At 39.8% G+C, this 17753-nt stretch overlaps 1 protein-coding gene across 1 annotated transcript in view; it reads left to right on the plus strand.

Moving 5' to 3' along the window:
* The window catches only part of LOC142101539 (uncharacterized), an 84181-nt gene that overhangs the window by 29131 nt on the left and 37297 nt on the right, over nucleotides 1-17753 (plus strand). Inside the window, exons 10-11 of the mRNA XM_075185992.1 lie at nucleotides 6796-6832; nucleotides 7028-7189. Of these exons, the coding sequence (XP_075042093.1) occupies nucleotides 6796-6832; nucleotides 7028-7189 (199 nt within the window). The remainder of the gene's footprint in view (nucleotides 1-6795; nucleotides 6833-7027; nucleotides 7190-17753) is intronic.

Genomic DNA, 17753 nt, shown 5'->3' on the forward strand with positions numbered 1-17753 from the left:
GCCGCGGCTGCTGTATAGGACAGTGCAGCTATAGCGGCCACTTAGTTAGCGCAGGGGGGGGGTTTCTGGAGACTCAGAAACCCCCCCTGCGTGCGCTACTGCCTTCCTGCATCATCTTTCACAGTTCAATAAATTATTGTTAACACAGTTTTAAACCTCTGGGGTGACACATGTGAGAAGAACGATACTGTACACAAACTCTCAACTCAGTTTATCCTCTGCAATGTTCCTATTTAAATATTTCAAATGATAGGGTGTATTGAAGTGTAATATGAACTGTGAAATTAGAATAATTTCTAAATGCATTTTTAATTTTTGCTTTGTTATTATGAAGAGGAGGTGCCAGCATTTGGCATTAGCAAAATAGTTGCATGGACAGAAGTATGGAAAGACAAAGCATAAAAACAAGAATGGTTCTTGGACAATTGCAAAAGGCACAAACTAATGAAGATAGATAAACTGCATGACAGAAGTCCTACCCATAATGTTTATGCTATGTTTATTGAGACAGATTAATTCATGTATGGGCAACTTAAGCTACACATCCAAAGAACAATAGGTAATAAGCCACTCCAAATTAGAAATATAGATCCCTGAGTAATACCTTTAATATGGTAATATTTTTCATTTAATCCATTACCCACATACCAATGAGTATTCTGATTTGCAATGCAGCAAAATTTGATGTATTAAGAATCATAATATTTCAACTTGAGAATCTCTTGGACTTAAATGTCAGTTCCTTGTGACTGGGAAAATGTTTGTATAAATGTGTGGCATAAAGGTAACTGGTTTCTTTTGACCTCTTGATTTGGTACACATTTTCTTCACACTGGGTTCCAACAGTAAGATCAGTATTCTTCAGATAAATCTCTCTAATCTTCCCACTAGACTATGCAGGTTTGATTAGGTGAAGTTAAACATAAACTTGGACAAAATCCAAAATAGGCTATTTGACCTTCTAATGGGCATTATATCACATGTACAACAGAACATTTAGATTCTGCAGAGGGTTCTGGTTAAAATTTGGTGCACTGTATTGAAACTCACGGACATACAGTAGGCAAATTTCATTAAGTGAACTTCTGCAGTTGAAATTTAATCCCACCAAGACCAAACTACAGCTGGAGATCAAGACTGAAGATGTTTCTTAACAGGGTGGCAAGTAAGGAGAATTATTTCACTTTTAAATAAGTAAAATTTTCAACACTGTTTTGCGAAATAGTTCTGTATTTTCCTGTGTGTTTTGCTTGTTTTGCAGGTGGAATCTGGCCTTAATTGTTCCTAGTCCTACCGTAACCATGCCACACAACAGAATGCATTGACTGTTGTCCTTCCAGCTCTATTTATACACTATAAGTTCTGCAAATGGCAACTTTACAAATACAGTGGAGAGTGGAATTCTGCGGAATGGCGAAGCAAAAGCGGAACTCAAAGATTGTATCAGACAACTCTGTGAAATAGCTTATTAAGCCTTGAAATTCAATACATGAAAAAATTTGAAGCAAAGTTGCTTATCTCTATTGGTGTGACTGCCAGAAACAGGATATAAAATATTTATGGGGCTTACATATTAACGTAGTGCACAAACATGTGCTGTAGCCAATAGCAACCAATCAGTTTTCAGCTTTTAGCCTAATGACATATAATAGCAACCAATCATGGTTACGTGCACTGTTTTATTAAATATGCCTTACATGTCTGCTTGATGCTGTGATATCTGGCTGTGAATCATGTGGGAGGAATCATCCTTCATCAGGGGCGGATTGGCCATAGACCTTACCAGAAAGTATAGGCAGCCCCCTCTTAGTATAGTATAGTATTGTCAGCCCCCCTTAGTATAGTATAGTATTGGCAGCTCCCCTTTAGTATAATATTGGCAGCCCCCCCTTAGTATAGTATAGTATTGGCAGCCCCTCTCTCACTTACCTTCAGTTGTTCTGGCCTCCGTCTCTCCTCAAATCAGGCAGACAGGAAGTGAAGTCAGACTTCCTGTCTGCCAAACAGCACTGTGGGAACCCTTACAGCTACAGGCAGCCTAGCAATTGGCTGCCTGTTCTGGATCTGAGGTGGCAGTCCTGAATTTTGGTGACTGTCTTGCTTAGTCAGGATTTGGTCAGACAGCTAGGACAGTTGGGGTTAAATCCTGCTTCACACTGTACTGCTCATGAAAACAGAGCTCCGTGTATCTAACAGTAGTGCACACAGTTTTGCCTATGTATTTGTCTAGAGTGTATCTAAAATGATAAACCCCTGTCTTAAGTGCCCCCCCCCCCCCCAGAGCCTTATAACAGCTATGGTGATACTTTAGTGGTTCTTACATTGATTCCAATGCCTCCTTCTACCTTGCACTGGTCCCATTCTCAGATCACTTTGTTGAACATATGGCCAGCCCCCATTGCACTGACAATATCATTAATCCTGCCTCCTTTGCACTTTGTATATCACCAGAAAACACTTGATATAGCTTTCCCCTTTACTTATGCCATTGTCTGTTAACCCTCCCTACACTGTTAATTCAAACCACCCCCAATCACTGGGCACATTTAGGGCTCATACACATTTGTTGCAAAAGAAGTGTTTTCTTGCAGATGCTATTTCACCTTTGTGATGATCGCACCTGGACAGCCATTTATTATAAAGATTATTATTAATGCATTTTTGAAACACACAGTACACATATTTATATTTTATATAGAGAGAGAGATTTAACTAGTAGTTTGCATCTCATGACATCAGGGAAACAACAGTGCGTGAGGTGCTCATATGCTGCTCTGGCAGACTGATCAAATACGATTGTGCCAAGTTTCGTAATAGTTAAACTTATTAAACAAAGTCAGGTATGTTTCTATGAAGGGAATTTTGTTAGGATGTATTAGTAGGCAACTAAACAAGTTGGAGCACAGAGGCATAAACCAGTCGCAGATAATGTAAAAGGATTCATGTAATTATATGACACAGGACTGGCAGCATTTGCCCTGCATTGCTTTAGAGATGACCCTCTGTGTGTATAGTCATCACATTTAGGTTTACCTAAATGTTACTACACCCAAATTCTAGTAGTTCTAAATCCCGCCTACTTTTGTGTTGGCCTCACCTACAGTTATTTTGGTCCCGCCCACATGAGGACACTTCAATAATTTTTTCCAGATCCACTTTAAGTTCCCAATCCGCCCCTGTCCTTCATATTATACTAGAATCCAAAATTGGACACCATTTGGCTCTCAGGCTGTTGGACTACAACTAAAATCTCTCACAAACAAGGATTTTGTAATTTAGCAATAGCAGGAGCATAAATGTTATTTCCTACTTAATCAGTGTAACTGTGGCTTCTAAATGTGCAATATCTGGAACTTATAAAAAGTGATCATCTAAAGGAATAGTCGAGATACTATGATATAATTCATCTGCATTTAAGAATTTGTAATACAATCTGTTATTTGTACGCTCCTAAAAATGGAATTGTCCTTGTATTTTAACATGAGCAGGCGCTGCAATTAAAAACACCACACTTCAGTGCAGTGAAAATCCCTATAGGAAACTTATCTCGATGTAGCACATAACAATCACATTAGTATACTTTCTATTCCATCGTTTTCAAGAATATAGATCACGCATGTATTTAATTGGAATAGCACTGAAACTGACTAATGAATGTGATTTACACAATTTAGTATTAATCAGAATTTATATCCTTATTTGATCCCTCTTTACAGGATAAGCATGCTATTTACAATTATACACTCCCAATGATTAACCTTGGTTACACAATTGGCTTTAATTTAAGAACCAGACTTATAACTACTGCATATATAACTAATGCCTATTATAAGGAGTAATTTTTAATTGTTATATCTTCCTGCTTCATTTCTTCTAATGGTTTAAAATACCTTATTAGACACACGCTGCTATGATGGAGAGTCAACGGTAGCGGATGTAACAAGTCATTTAGATACATGCTGCCACAATGAAATATAGTTACGGTGGTATAGAAGTTCTTTAACTAATGAACTCACAATCTAAGTGCATAATATAGCACTGGCTCTGAGTGTTATATCAATTCACTCACATCATAGGTACTATAAGATTGATTTGTGGACTACATTTACACTCCACAGAGAATAATTACAAGAATTATTAGAGTGTGGATAATAAGTTATTTATCTGCTTCAATATTATGGGTGGATGTTTAGAGATTCAAGAGATGTGACCAGCTTTTAGAATCACAATTTCACTTTAATTGTTTTAATTTTTGAAGATTCCGCTGCTTTTAGGAATTCATGATAATAAAAGTTATGTTTTAACATATCCAATCCTAGTTGCCCCACATTATTATTATATCCATGGAGTGTTCAGTGCGTCTTATCAACCTCCTTTCCTCTTCCCTTTTTTCTCAAATACGATTGTGCCAAGTTTCGTAATAGTTAAACTTATTAAACAAAGTCAGGTATATTTCTATGAAGGGAATTTTGTTAGGATGTATTAGTAGGCAACTAAACAAGTTGGAGCACAGAGGCATAAACCAGTCGCAGATAATGTAAAAGGATTCATGTAATTATATGACACAGGACTGGCAGCATTTGCCCTGCATTGCTTTAGAGATGACCCACTGTGTGTAAAGTCATCACATCTAGGTTTACCTAAATGTCACTACAACCAAATTCTAGTAGTTCTAAATCCTGCCTACTTTTGTGTTGGCCTCACCTACAGTTATTTTGGTCCCGCCCACATGAAGACACTTCAATATTTTTTTCCAGATCCACTTTAAGTTCCCAATCCGCCCCTGTCCTTCATATTATACTAGAATCCAAAATTGGACACCATTTGGCTCTCAGGCTGTTGGACTACAACTAAAATCTCTCACAAACAAGGATGTTGTAATTCAGCAATAGCAGGAGCATAAATGTTATTTCCTACTTAATCAGTGTAACTGTGGCTTCTAAATGTGCAATATCTGGAACTTATAAAAAGTGATCATAATAAATGACATTTTAGGATATATCTATGTTTAATGTTGGGGCACAGGAAAGAAAGGGATAGAAATACAAAAAGGAAACAAATAATATAATATTCAAACAAATGTATGTAATAATTATCATTGGTGAGGGAGAACATTTTGTTGTAGCTGGCAAATATATAAGTTATTATTGCCAGTTATTTAATAATAGCAAAATTATTATGGATTTCTGAATTTTCCTGTTTATTATTTAGCAATTAGAGAAAATTAGGATTCTCAGAAAAAAAACATAGAATTACATAGAAGTATCTTAGAAAGATATTGGGAGTTACTTCTACTAGGCAAACATAACGCAAGTAATTATCATTTTTAGCTCTCTTGAGCCTTGTTGTGCACTGTGCACCTAAATAGGGTTATGTCTAAAATGTGATTAAATGTGGTTGATCCAAGATGAAATTGTGATCAATATTAGTCCTCTACCTGTTCACAAACCATGAGTACAAACAAGGTTTAAGTGCTGCGTAATTGGAACTTTAACTTATCCCAACTCAACTGCCCTTGTTAGAGCAAGTGCAATTTTGCCGTTTATATTGGGTTGTGTTTCATTCATTGGTCTAGTATGTTGTTTTCCTTTTTTGTTACAACCTACTAACACTACTAATTTAACAATGTTAACTTTTATTTTTTTTTCTCTGAAAATAATGTTTACCTCTTAAATGAAATATGAAAGTGAATTTACATCAGGACAATCTTTATTATTTGAATGGAAAAATAGTTCAAACAGCATGTTTGAGCTATCAACCATTATGAAGCAGGTATTAAAACTGTCCTATCCTGTGTTTTGGATTGTAGTTTTGACCAAACTGTCGACGATTTGGACAAAATGGTTGGTGGTTTAGCTTTCTCAATCTGCCATACATCGCCATTTATTTTAAATTGAAGCCTTAAACCGCCCTATAGTAAATATGACGGTTTGGACCATTATATCGCCGGAGATGAAGGGCAGTTTCAAACCGCCACCAAACTCGATTCCTAGTAAATCTAGCCCCTTAACCCTAGTGCTGCATTACTAGTAAAATTGGAGGAACAAAAAGCATGGGGTCCCCCTGATTTTACTAGAACCAGTGCTAGGCTTTACCAGCCAAGGCTGGTGGCACTATTGCAGGTGAACCCGCTGCATGGGGTCCCCCTGCAATAATGACAACCAGCCCCAGTCTGATAAACATGGGGCTTGATTCCCTAAGGAGACGGGGTCCACAAAATGTGCCCCCCCTCCCCTGAAAGCACTAGGGTTCTTCCCACTTCCCTCAGGATGTGAGTGTGGGGTAATAAAATTGTTTTAATTTTTAAACACCATTTTGTGTTGCTGCACTACAGGTCCCAACAAGACTAGGTTGTTATTAACAGTCTGGGCATGCTGGTGCTTATAATACTACAGGCACCAGTATGCGCACTTCTGCCAGTGCATGCTGGCACTTGGGAAACCCAAAGTGACAGCATGTCTTGCCATCCATGTCCCTCTGTGTCCTGTAGTGTACCAATGGGTCCTTGGGGAACCACAAGTGCCAGCATGCCCTGACACCCTGGTCCCACTGTATTCAGTAGTGCATCAACCCAAATTTTTTAATAAGCACACTCTTAGTTTTACCGTTAAATTTATTGAAAATTTTTAAAAAAAACAGTAATCTGTGTTCTTCATCCACTCTTGTAAGCTTTGTTATAGATCCAATCTTGTAAGCTGTAACCCCCCAAAATATTCAAGGGTCCGTGGCTGTCTCTGTAAAGAAAAAGGAAATAAATTATTCCAAGCATGTTAAAATAAACTTTTTATCTTGCAGCTTGTAAAAAGCCAAATAATCTTCTGGAATATGCTTGGTAAAATAAATAACCCGATTCTAACGGCGTACACTAGTTCCTGTTTGCACGAACTCCCGCCGCATAATGAAGAAATGACAGGCGCTAGGCCTACTTATAAGCCGGGTTTTCAGCTCTGACAGCGTAAGATTCAAACCAAAGTTGCAAAACTGAGAAAACCTATGTTATAGTCAGAGCTGGATCTGTTTTTTTCAGTTCTGGATCCAGTGCCATGCCTACTATCAGACAATGTGAGGACCCTAGCTCAGTTGACATTTTGGAAAGAAGAGACAGAGAGCGGGGATGTTCTATGGTCAATAGTTGTCACTGTGTAGACATCACAGTAGAGGTCCACAATCCATTTGCAATTTACTACAGGTAACTAGTAAATGAAAAAGCTTATTTTTTAAAAACAACAAAGAGGGCATCACCGTTAAATACAGAGGTTCCACAGTGATGTTGCTGGTTATGTAACAGAAGAAACAACTGAACAAACCTGGGAGACGGCTCTTGTTCTGTGCAAAAAAGTCTGTATGAGCATTTTTGTAATTTTAGAATTTGAGGGCAATATTATTGATGTGTCCAAACCCACTATTTGAACGGGGACTCAGTTGAGCTAGTATTGGTCCCTGCTAGTTTATGGTAGGCCCTATGGGGCCTTTGGTTAATGAACATTTATTAAAATGACCAGAGAGTGATATAGATAGTGACATTTACTTGTTTGTCCTCAGTGATAAAACTCAGAAAACATTTTATGTTGTAATTTTGCTGGCTTCAGTCCCAGTTCAGATCACAACATGTGACAAACAAAAGTATGAAACACCGCATTTCTCTATCCTTTTGTGTCTACAGCTTTACAATGAAGGTATTAGTGTATGTCATTTTTGCAAGGGATAAATATTCATGAAATTATTCTACCTTTGTGCAAACACATTAGCTTTCACAATTTCCCACTCCTCAGTTGGATGAACGTGATCAGCATAGTAAATATTAGACCTGCAGACTAGATTTGAAACTGGATATTTTACTATTTAAAGTATAATCCTCTTAATCCAACAAACACCACAGGGCAGCAAAATCTGGAACAAAAAATTGCTTTGCCACCAACAATAAGCAAAACCTGGTAGACAGCTTCTTTAAAGTTCTTCTCATCATACATATTTGTAAATAAAATCTCAGTAATAATAAGAAAAGCCACATCCTGATAGTGTACTCAAAAAGTAGACCATCAGCAGGGGCATCTTAAGAAATGTGGACCTCAGGGACCAGCTGGGCAGGGGGGCATTGGGGCATCTGCTCCCCGGGCTGGTCCAGTAGAGGGCTGCCTTGGGCTGGGTCACTGGGCTACCTGCATTTTTTCTCTTACGATGTTCCTAATAGGCTGCTGAGCCCACCAGGGTAAAATTGTCCAGTCAGCCCCTTGTGGACCTGTGTGCAAGATTAGTGTCCCCTCCTCCATACATGCATACCTTATAACAGTCACATGCTGGTAATTGTGCATATTTAGTAATGAAATAACCCTGGAAATATCCAATTTCAGAGCTGGATCACATTATAAATCTGTGTTGTGTGTTCTTATAAATATCTCACAGAGGGCTGGCGCCACCATTAGGGAGCTACAGGCAGCTGCCTAGGGTGCCGGCCTCAGGGAGCGGAAGTGTGGGTGAGAATAATATTAAACTAAATATGAAATACAATAAGTTAATGCAGGCATTGCGGAGAAGGAGGGTAGAAGAGAGATGCTTCAGAAAACGGAAGGGGAGAAGACAGCATGCTATTGAAAATGGGGGGGAGAGGATGCTACAGAAGAAGGGCGGAGTGAGGATGCTACACAATAAGGGGGGAGGGAGAGGGAATGCTACAGAATACGGGGAGAGAACAGCAGATACTACAGAAGAAGGTGGGAAGAAGGGAGAAGAGAGAATGCTACAGAAGAAGGTGGGAGAAGAGAGGATGCTACAGAAGAATGGGGGGAGGATGCTACAGAAGAAGGGGGGAGAAGAGATGATGCTACAGAATAAGGGGGAGAAAGACGATGCAACAGAAGAAGGGGGAGAAGAGAGAATGCTTCAGAAGAAGGGGGGAGAGGAGTGGATGCTACAAAAAAGGGGGGAAAAGAGGATGCTATAGAAGAAGAGGCGAGGAGAGAGGATGCTACAGAAGAAGGGGGAGAAAAGAGGATGCTACAGAAGAAAGTGGGGGAGAAGAGAGGATACTACAGAAGAAGGGGGAGAAAAGAGGATGCTAGATAAGAAAGGGGGGAGAAGAGAGGAAGCTACAGAAGAAGGGGGAAGAGTGGATGCTACAGAAGAAGGGTGGAGAAGAGAAGATGCTACAGAAGAAGTTGGGGAGAAGAGAAGATTCTACAGAAGAAGGGGGAGAAGAGAAGGGTCTACAGAAGAAGGGGGGAGAAGAAAGGATGCTGCAAAAGAAGGGGGGAGAAAAGAGGATGCTACAGAAGATGGGGGAGAAGAGAGGATGTTTCAGTAAACTGGGGGTCTAGAAGAGAGCATGCTACTGAAAACAGGGGGGTGAGCATGCTAGTAAAAATGGGGGGGAGAAGAGAGCATGCTATTTAAAACAAGGGTGGAGAACAGAGCATGCTACTGAAAATGGGGGGAGAAGAGAGGATGCTGCAGAAAACAGGGAGGGGGGAGAGGATGCTAGAAAAGATGGGGGTGAGAGGATGCTACAAAAGACGGGGGGAGAGAGGATGCTACAGAAAACATGGGTATGATGAAGCACCACTGTAACTCACCATGCTGGGGCTACCCTAATAGCCCCGGCGAATTCCCCACGCCAGCACAAATTCTTTTCAGAAAACAGTTTGGCAGGGAAGCATGTTTGAGAAAAGCAGGTGGATGGGGGGGCATTTTAAAGAAAAGCTGGTGGGCAAAAAGCTGACAAGGGCACTTAGGACAGTGGTATAAGGAAGAGATAAGCTGGTGGGCATGTGAGTAAAGCTGGTGTTATGCAGCTAGTATATGTGACAAAAGCTGATTGTCAAGGGGTGGCATATGAGAGATTAGCTAGTGGGCAGATGGGCATGTGTGATAAAGCCGAGGAAATGTTAGTGTGCAACAGGTGAGTGCTGTCAAGCTTTTTGTTTAGTTTTGGTCTGAAATCTAACATTTGGAGCCTCCCCTCTAGATATCCTGTTTGCTCCTGGGCAGCACTGACGCCTGGACAGCATTCTGCATCAGACATCAGTACATCTGGACATCAGTGCATCAAGACAGCAGCCTTACCAGCCAGCCAGAAGGAGGTAAGAGTTATTTTTCTTTTTTAGAAATGTCAAGTGTGTGAGGATCTGGGAAGTGAGATTTTTTGGGGGAGGAGGGGCAGAAAACTTAACAAACTTCCTGACATTCAAATATTACATTTGATTTCTATTCATAAATGAAAATTATATAATGTGCATTGCTTTGGAAAGGTGCATGTTTATAATCCCAGCATGAGCACCAGGAAAATCAGACCTGGCCACACCAGAAATAAAACTAGGGAGAAGGAAGGGGGTGCCTAAGGGTAAAAGCAGAGTAAAGGTGAAAGAGAATCAATAAGAATCGCAGCCAGACTAATTGGTCTTTTGGGATTATCCTGCCAACAGGTACACATGGCAATTCTATTAAAATATGGGATAATGTCTATGGGGCTTATATGTCCCCCCCCCCCCCCCTATATCATTCTCCCTATGCCTCTTAACTCTTTTCCCCCTGTTGTTTCTCTGCCTCCATTCTTCCTCTCCTGCTCTATCTCTCCTTGAGGTGATAAGGTGGCTACCGGTCAGTGGTAGGCTGGGAGTGCACTGCATGGTGGTGAGGTCACTGTGCGACTCGCTCGCATCCTAACAGTGACTTGGAGCCACCGCATTGCTGCACAAAACCAACAGGTCAAGGTGCTGTGAGCTAACTTGTAATGACTTTCCAATTGAGAATGTTGGTCTTTTATTACATTTGTAGAGAACATGGCTTGACTGTGCATGTGTTGTCCTCAGAAGAGCAGATCGGGGGTCATGGGTAGATGAATTGGAATTTCTGGGACCCCATCACCTCCAGGCCCTGTATTGACCTCGCCCTCTGAAGTGGCAGTAGTTATGTCATTCAATGCATTTATTTTAAAGGTACCATCGCACTCATCCCTGATACGTTTGCAGCCCATTATGACATCATGGAGCAAGAATCTCAAATTTCTTAGTGCTTCAAAGTAAAAGATTATAGGGATTCTAAAATGAATTCTAAAATAAGCCAAACATAGAGCAATCATTTTGGGCAATTCAAGCAAATTGTCTGTGTATGAGTTTAAAACTAATATCAATCCTGATCAAAATCCAAATGGGATTAATCTTCATCTGTATGCTGAAAACCAGTCAATGATCACAATCTTATGGGTATGCTGCCCCAGCAAGCAGAGGTCTAGTACAGTAAGTGTGTGTTCATGTAATTGCAAGTAAATTAGAGGCGGACACATCCACAGATATACCTGTCAGGAGACATTTCCCTTGTGGGTCACAATGCCTGCATTCAGATGATGATGACTTGTGCAGTGTAAAAAACATAATTGAATAAAGAAATAAAAAGTGTGCCCACTCCCCTAAAAGTGAACTAAGCATTTTCACTAATAGCCTGAGCTGGAAACCACTAATGCAGACAGACAAACAGTGTGGGTTCCCCATGCAAAAGATACAATGAGTACCAGGCTATGACAGACTGGGCTAATCACTCTAGGCCGGGCTAGTCAGGAAAATCTGCAGCATTGGGTCCCCCTTTTATAATGGGACACAGTCTGTTCTCCATGGTGCTGAATTCACCCCCAGGAGAAAACAGCACCGTGCAGAAAGCCCTGGAGCTTCTCCTAACACCACTGGATGTTAGGGAATTAATGTATATTATTACCCCTGCTGCAGGTTTCCCTGTTATACTGTAACCAACCCAACCTTTCATACCCTGACACAGGCTGTGGCTTTTGTGGGGGGAAACCTGAATTGTTTGAAACATGGGAGGTCACTGTGTGAAGTCTGTTGACATCATAGAGTGTAATTTTGATTACACTCTAGCTTTTGATTATTTTCATCTTAGAGAAGTCAGGATGTATAGAATTAGAAACAACTCTACACCTAGGTGTAAATTCCAGCTCCCCTACAAATGCAAGGAGATCTGAGGCATGTTTAAACTCATCAAAAAGCTGCTTGCTGTGATATACAATATGCTTTTATAAGAACTAATAAACATCAAATATTTTTTTTAGGAATTCACATTTGGGAAGATCTCTATACATACAATGACCATCACCTATGTCAAACTTAAATGCTAAACTCATAATGAAAATTATAGTAATCCAGTAACTTCTTGAATATTAGACCAAGTAATGTTATATTTCATATAAAATTGTCTGAAAAGGTATAACTAGTTTATTAAAGATAAAATTATATTTCTTTGATGTGTAAGAAAATATATTGCATGTAGAAGTTGCTTGTGATAACATGTCATAAAAGTGTCATTAGCATACACATACCCATTTGTAGTGACCTCATAAACAGGGGGGGCTGCAGGCAGGAAAAATGTGTTTAAAATATCCTAAAATGCTCTAAGAGATTGTAATATTCCTGAGGACAATCTGTATTTGAGAGCTGAATTGACATACATGAGAACCCAAAATAATGTATTCAAGATAATGCAGCCTATTGATTTACTATAAAACAGCAAAAACATTTTGGGCAGTCACCTTGATAACCTAACCAATGTTGATGAGAAGGCAGGCTATCTATTTACTAAAAAGAAGTGGCATCATTCAGAGACAAAGTAATATCACTGTTCCTTGGTGATGTAACTAGTTCCTCTTCATTTGCAACTAATAATCAATAGGAAATATAAAACTTATGTAAGTAAAATCCAGATTTCATAGTGTGTCATTGCTTTTATTAACACAGGGATAGCATATTCCAACTGGGAAAAATGGAAGTCCCTGAGGCATTTTGCCCTTGTTACACTTCGGTATTTTAGTATGGGGTAGAGGAGTATAAAGGAGCACATTCATGAAGAAAGCACAATTGCTATTGGAAGAGTTCAGGAATACAAGTAGTGAGTATCAGGAGAAGTTATTATCTCTTCAGCAGTGGAATATTCCTGCTCATCCTGCTTACAAAAATGTAATTACATCCTAAATTAGTGATAGATTTTGTTGCTATAGAACATTTTAAAATGTTGAGACATAATCATGAGAATCAGACTCTTTTTAGGAGGTGATCTCTTTCCTCTCCATGACTACCACCTTATCACCTACAAGCTCTCACCACGTTACCCCCCTCTCTCTGACTCTAACAAGCCTTCTAATACCCATAGAAATCTCAGTTCTATTCATTTCCTTCAACTGTTGCTCAATTTCTCTTTCCAATTTCTAACTTATCGTATCCTTACATGGCAGCACCACATCTTCACCAAATCCTAACAATAACCCTTCATCAAGTAGCTTCAGCTACTCTTTACTCTCATCGTTGACCACATTCTCAGCCAAGGAACACTAAAGAAATGCGCTGCCTCCAAAATCTTTCTTACAATGACAATGGCAAAAGTGTCATACTTCTAATGATTTCCTCACATATACTGCTATCTACAACTCCTATTGAAATGCTTTGGACTCTGACAAACAAATATATTTCCAATCTGTCATCTCTGCTCAGACTAACACCAAATGCCTCTTTAATACATTTAAATCAATGCTCAATATCTTGTTTCCTATTTCAAGGACAAAATTGGCAAGATCTGGTATGAAAAGATATCCATTTCCAGTAATCAGCTTTATTCTTTTTCTGCACTCTCTTTCACTTTATCTTCATTTTATACCACCAATGAAGAAGCTGTATTTACTCCTTCCACTCTGCAACTTGTCTACTTTACATCATACCCTCACAAATCAATCACTTTCTCCAGTGCTAAACCCAGGCTTATCTAAAACTGTTATCTCTCTCAATCCACTAGTATCTTTCCATCATTACTCAAGCATGCAAATATTACTACAAGGCTCTCTCCCAGTCTACTGCTCCCTATATCTCTAACCTCCTCACCATTCACACTCCTGTCTGATCCCTGCACTCTGCTAATGACCGTCGCCTCTCCTCCACTCTAGTTACCACTTCCCACTCCAGAATCCAAGACTTCGCCTGAGCTGCACCCCTGCACTGGAATGACCTCCCTCGTTCCATCCGTCTCGCTCCCAATCTGTGCTCCTTGAAACGAGCACTTAAAACTCACCTGTTCCTCAAAGCTTATCAACCATCCACTTAACCCCTCATCTACACTGCTCGGCACTCCCTTTCTCCCCTGGCCCCTTTTTCTCTCCCCTGGCATCACCAGCTCCCTCTCGTGCCTGATTTTTCCATCCTCCCTTAGGATGTAAGCTCGTATGAGCAGGGCCCGTCTTTCCTCGTTTCTCCATACCTGTTCTTCTGCTCTGTCCTTACTCCATAGGTCTGTCCCGGAGTTACTGAAGCATTGGTACTTTGTGTTTATTGTTCTGTACTGTTTAACCCTGTATGGTCTACTGTTTGTACTATGTACGGCGCTGCGGAAACCTTGTGGCGCCCAACAAATAAATGATAATAATAATAATACTATTCTTAAAAAAAAAGTCCTAGCCCAAACTCCCTGTCAGATTTCCATCCAATCTCTCAACTCCCATGTTCCTTCAAGCTTCTTAAGAGGCTACATTCACCTCACATGCCTCATACAAGCTAGTCGACACTATCCAATTAGACTTTCATTCCGAACACTCCACAGAGGCTGCACTGATTAAGATGGTTAATTGTTTGAGCTAATTGGTTCTCATCCTTATCAAATCATTCTTTCAGTGTTCATTTTTCTGGATCCATCATCTCTTCATTTCCTCGCTCATACATACAATTGGAATACCATAAGGCTTGATCCTAAGCCTTCTGCTGTTCAATATCTCTACTACTTATCCTGGAAAACTAGAATTCTCCCTAAAATTCACTGTTATATCTGTGCAGATGGCACAAAAATGTATCTATCATCTTCGGATCACTCACCATCTTTTTTGGCTCGCATTACTGAATGTCTTTCTGCCATTTCATCGTGGATGTCTTTTCGCCACTGTGACAAAATTAATTTGATAACACCTCAACCATCCTGTCACTCGTTTCTCACAAAATGTGAATTATAAATAGCATGTACTTTTTATAGCCCTTGTTTTTGTTCCCCAGCTGAACAGAGTACAACTGCAGAGTCTAATTAAATGTGGATAAATGAACGTTGTAGCCATGCCTAGATAAGAGACTTCTTCATTCCATGTTACCCATTGTAAAAACATGTTGGTTGTTAATTCAGTGATGCTGTTATGCATTGTTCTCAAATTGAAGCCAGGTGGGTTATGGGCAAGGATCAGGTGGTGTCCAGGATAAAAGTGAGGGAGCTGGAGCTGCATTCATTCTCCCCCCTTTTTTCTCTACAGGAAGCATTGAACAGCTGGGGACCCTGTGTCATCACAAAGTAGTGTAAGGGGTTAATTTTAGGTGGGGCTGACTGCTATGCTATCTTTGGAGGTGGGGGGGGCAATTAGTATCCATTGTTCTCCATAGGACTAGTGCAGATATTTTGTCTGCATCCCAGCAGGGAGCTTTTGTGGAAGCACTGCTCATCTCCACTGCCCCCTGCAACCCCTGATCCAGCATGCACCAATGTTTGAAGAAATAGAGAGCCAGGAGGGGAAAACACTGTGGAAATTTAACCCTAAATATAAGGAGCCACTACAGGAAGGGAGATGATGTTCATTCTGTCGATTGATTTCTGGAAGGTGCCAGGTCTGGTGTTGAGTTGTAGTTCTCTACCAGAGACTACATATGCAGCTGAAAGAGATCCATGGACTTTGGATTCTGCAATTCAGGACAGCCAGGTAACTATAACTTCTTAATCTAGTGGTGTAAGGGACAGATAATGTGGTGAATCTGTCTGGCATTTATTTACTCTGTGTATATAATATTCTAGTGTTTTTATTACAATAAATGTATTGTTTTACTTTCTAACTGCATGTGCCTGAGTGACTATACAAGCCTTAGAAGGTACTTGGTAAGCTTCCCTGGCATAGTAAGGAACCCCTGGGTGGCCAGCCAGCATGAAGTTGGTAGAATTGAGCCAGAAAACTTGGTATCTTCACAGCCACCTCAAGCTCAATCTTTAAAAATCTGACCTGGAACATCAGAGGCCTTGCCATCGAAGGGACAGAAATTCTGTTGCTCAATGAGATCCTTCCTGTTCTGCAGTACACGACCCAAATGTGGACAGCATTGCAAAGCAATCACAATGACAGTGTTTTATTTCATCTGAGGTCCAAAATGGACAGAGTAAAACAGACAGTTATGAACAAGAGCACTTCAAAAGGTGGGAAAGGGATACCCGATATCTCCACCATGCTGTGAGCCTTCTTTGTTTAAAACTGTATCTGCAGAACTATTTCTGAAAAGTACAACAGCTCTGCGGGCAACTCTAAGTCTCGTCTTTTCCTTCTGCCTCTTTGCAGAGGCATTGGCTAGGACAAATGGGACAGCTCATTCCCTTACTGGGACACTCCCTGGTTTCACTTGCACATGCAAAATTTGTAAGGGACCATTGTGTTTAGTAGCTGCAGTTTCACATATTCTCAAGAATCATTTGCCGGGACCTCACAATCGCATATTCAATAATTTTGAGAATATAAAATCTTTTGTGCTGGAAAATATTACAAACCATGAAAAGACTTTGAAGCCCAATTGTCCATGAGACCTAGTAAATTGCTTCCTTATCTACATGAAGAAGGTAATTAGAAAATCCACACACAATTGAAATTCTAAATTAATATTTATTTTTTATTTCTGCTGTTTTAATTATCCATTATAACTATAAATACATTTGGCTGTTCAAGAAAAAGGGAATCTAATGTGCAACTTCAACAATGAAACTCTTGTAATGACTACAATGAACTTATTCTTTGGGGGGACAGAAACCGGCAACACCTCACTGAGATATGGTATCATTATCATGATGAAATATCCAGATGTTACAGGTATGGCAGCCTCAAATATCATCTTTTGTATAAATAGTAAATTCATAGAAATTATAGAGCATTGTTAATATAGCCATAGGATTAGTTACAGGTATGCCACCAATAGTATTCAGCAGTAGGAATGACTATGTAGATCAAGTGCTGCCATATAGGATACAGCCTGCTGGGGCAATTAAAAAAAACAATAAATGAAAAAAAAAGTTTCAGGATGTGGGGGCAAATCCTCCAGATATGGATTACTGCCTAGCAACTTTTCAACCCACATAAACCACAGTTTAATTGTCATTTTATTGACTGACCTACCATTTTTTTAGTTTCTATTCATTTTATTGGAAAGTAGCTGTTGTGGAGTTGACAAGAAAACATATCTCCAATTGTTTTCTATATGTTTTGTTCCCAGTAGTCCATCTAACACCATGTCAGCTTTGAGGTGCATTTCTAATCAATCTGAATATCTGAAAGACCAAAAAAGCCTCTTCCTTCACACAATAAAGATTTATATATTTGCATATATACTGTAGCTGTTGTTGTGAAACAAGGGGTAAATCCTGACTGACCCTTGATGAATTTAGTTTCCCACTAAGCCTTTGGTAGGAATATTTTGTATCCTTTGATCCCCAGGTATCCATCATAGACAAGGAAAGATGGGCACAAGTATGTTTAATAAGGTTAAGCACTCCCCAATATCCCCTCTCCTATTGGTAGCTGGCGACAGGATATCAATAATGTATACAATGTAATGTTATATATTAGTGTTTAGTGATGCAATGTATATGCACACTAAAATAGCAAAATAGCTGTAGACAATTCTATTACAAGAACTGATTTAACGGCATTTCTTTTCCAGGGTGCGCACAGCATCCTCTCTTGCCCCTAAAGGTCCAAGGACTAT

Source organism: Mixophyes fleayi, chromosome 9 (assembly GCF_038048845.1).
Source record: "Mixophyes fleayi isolate aMixFle1 chromosome 9, aMixFle1.hap1, whole genome shotgun sequence".
Lineage (NCBI taxonomy): Eukaryota > Metazoa > Chordata > Amphibia > Anura > Limnodynastidae > Mixophyes > Mixophyes fleayi.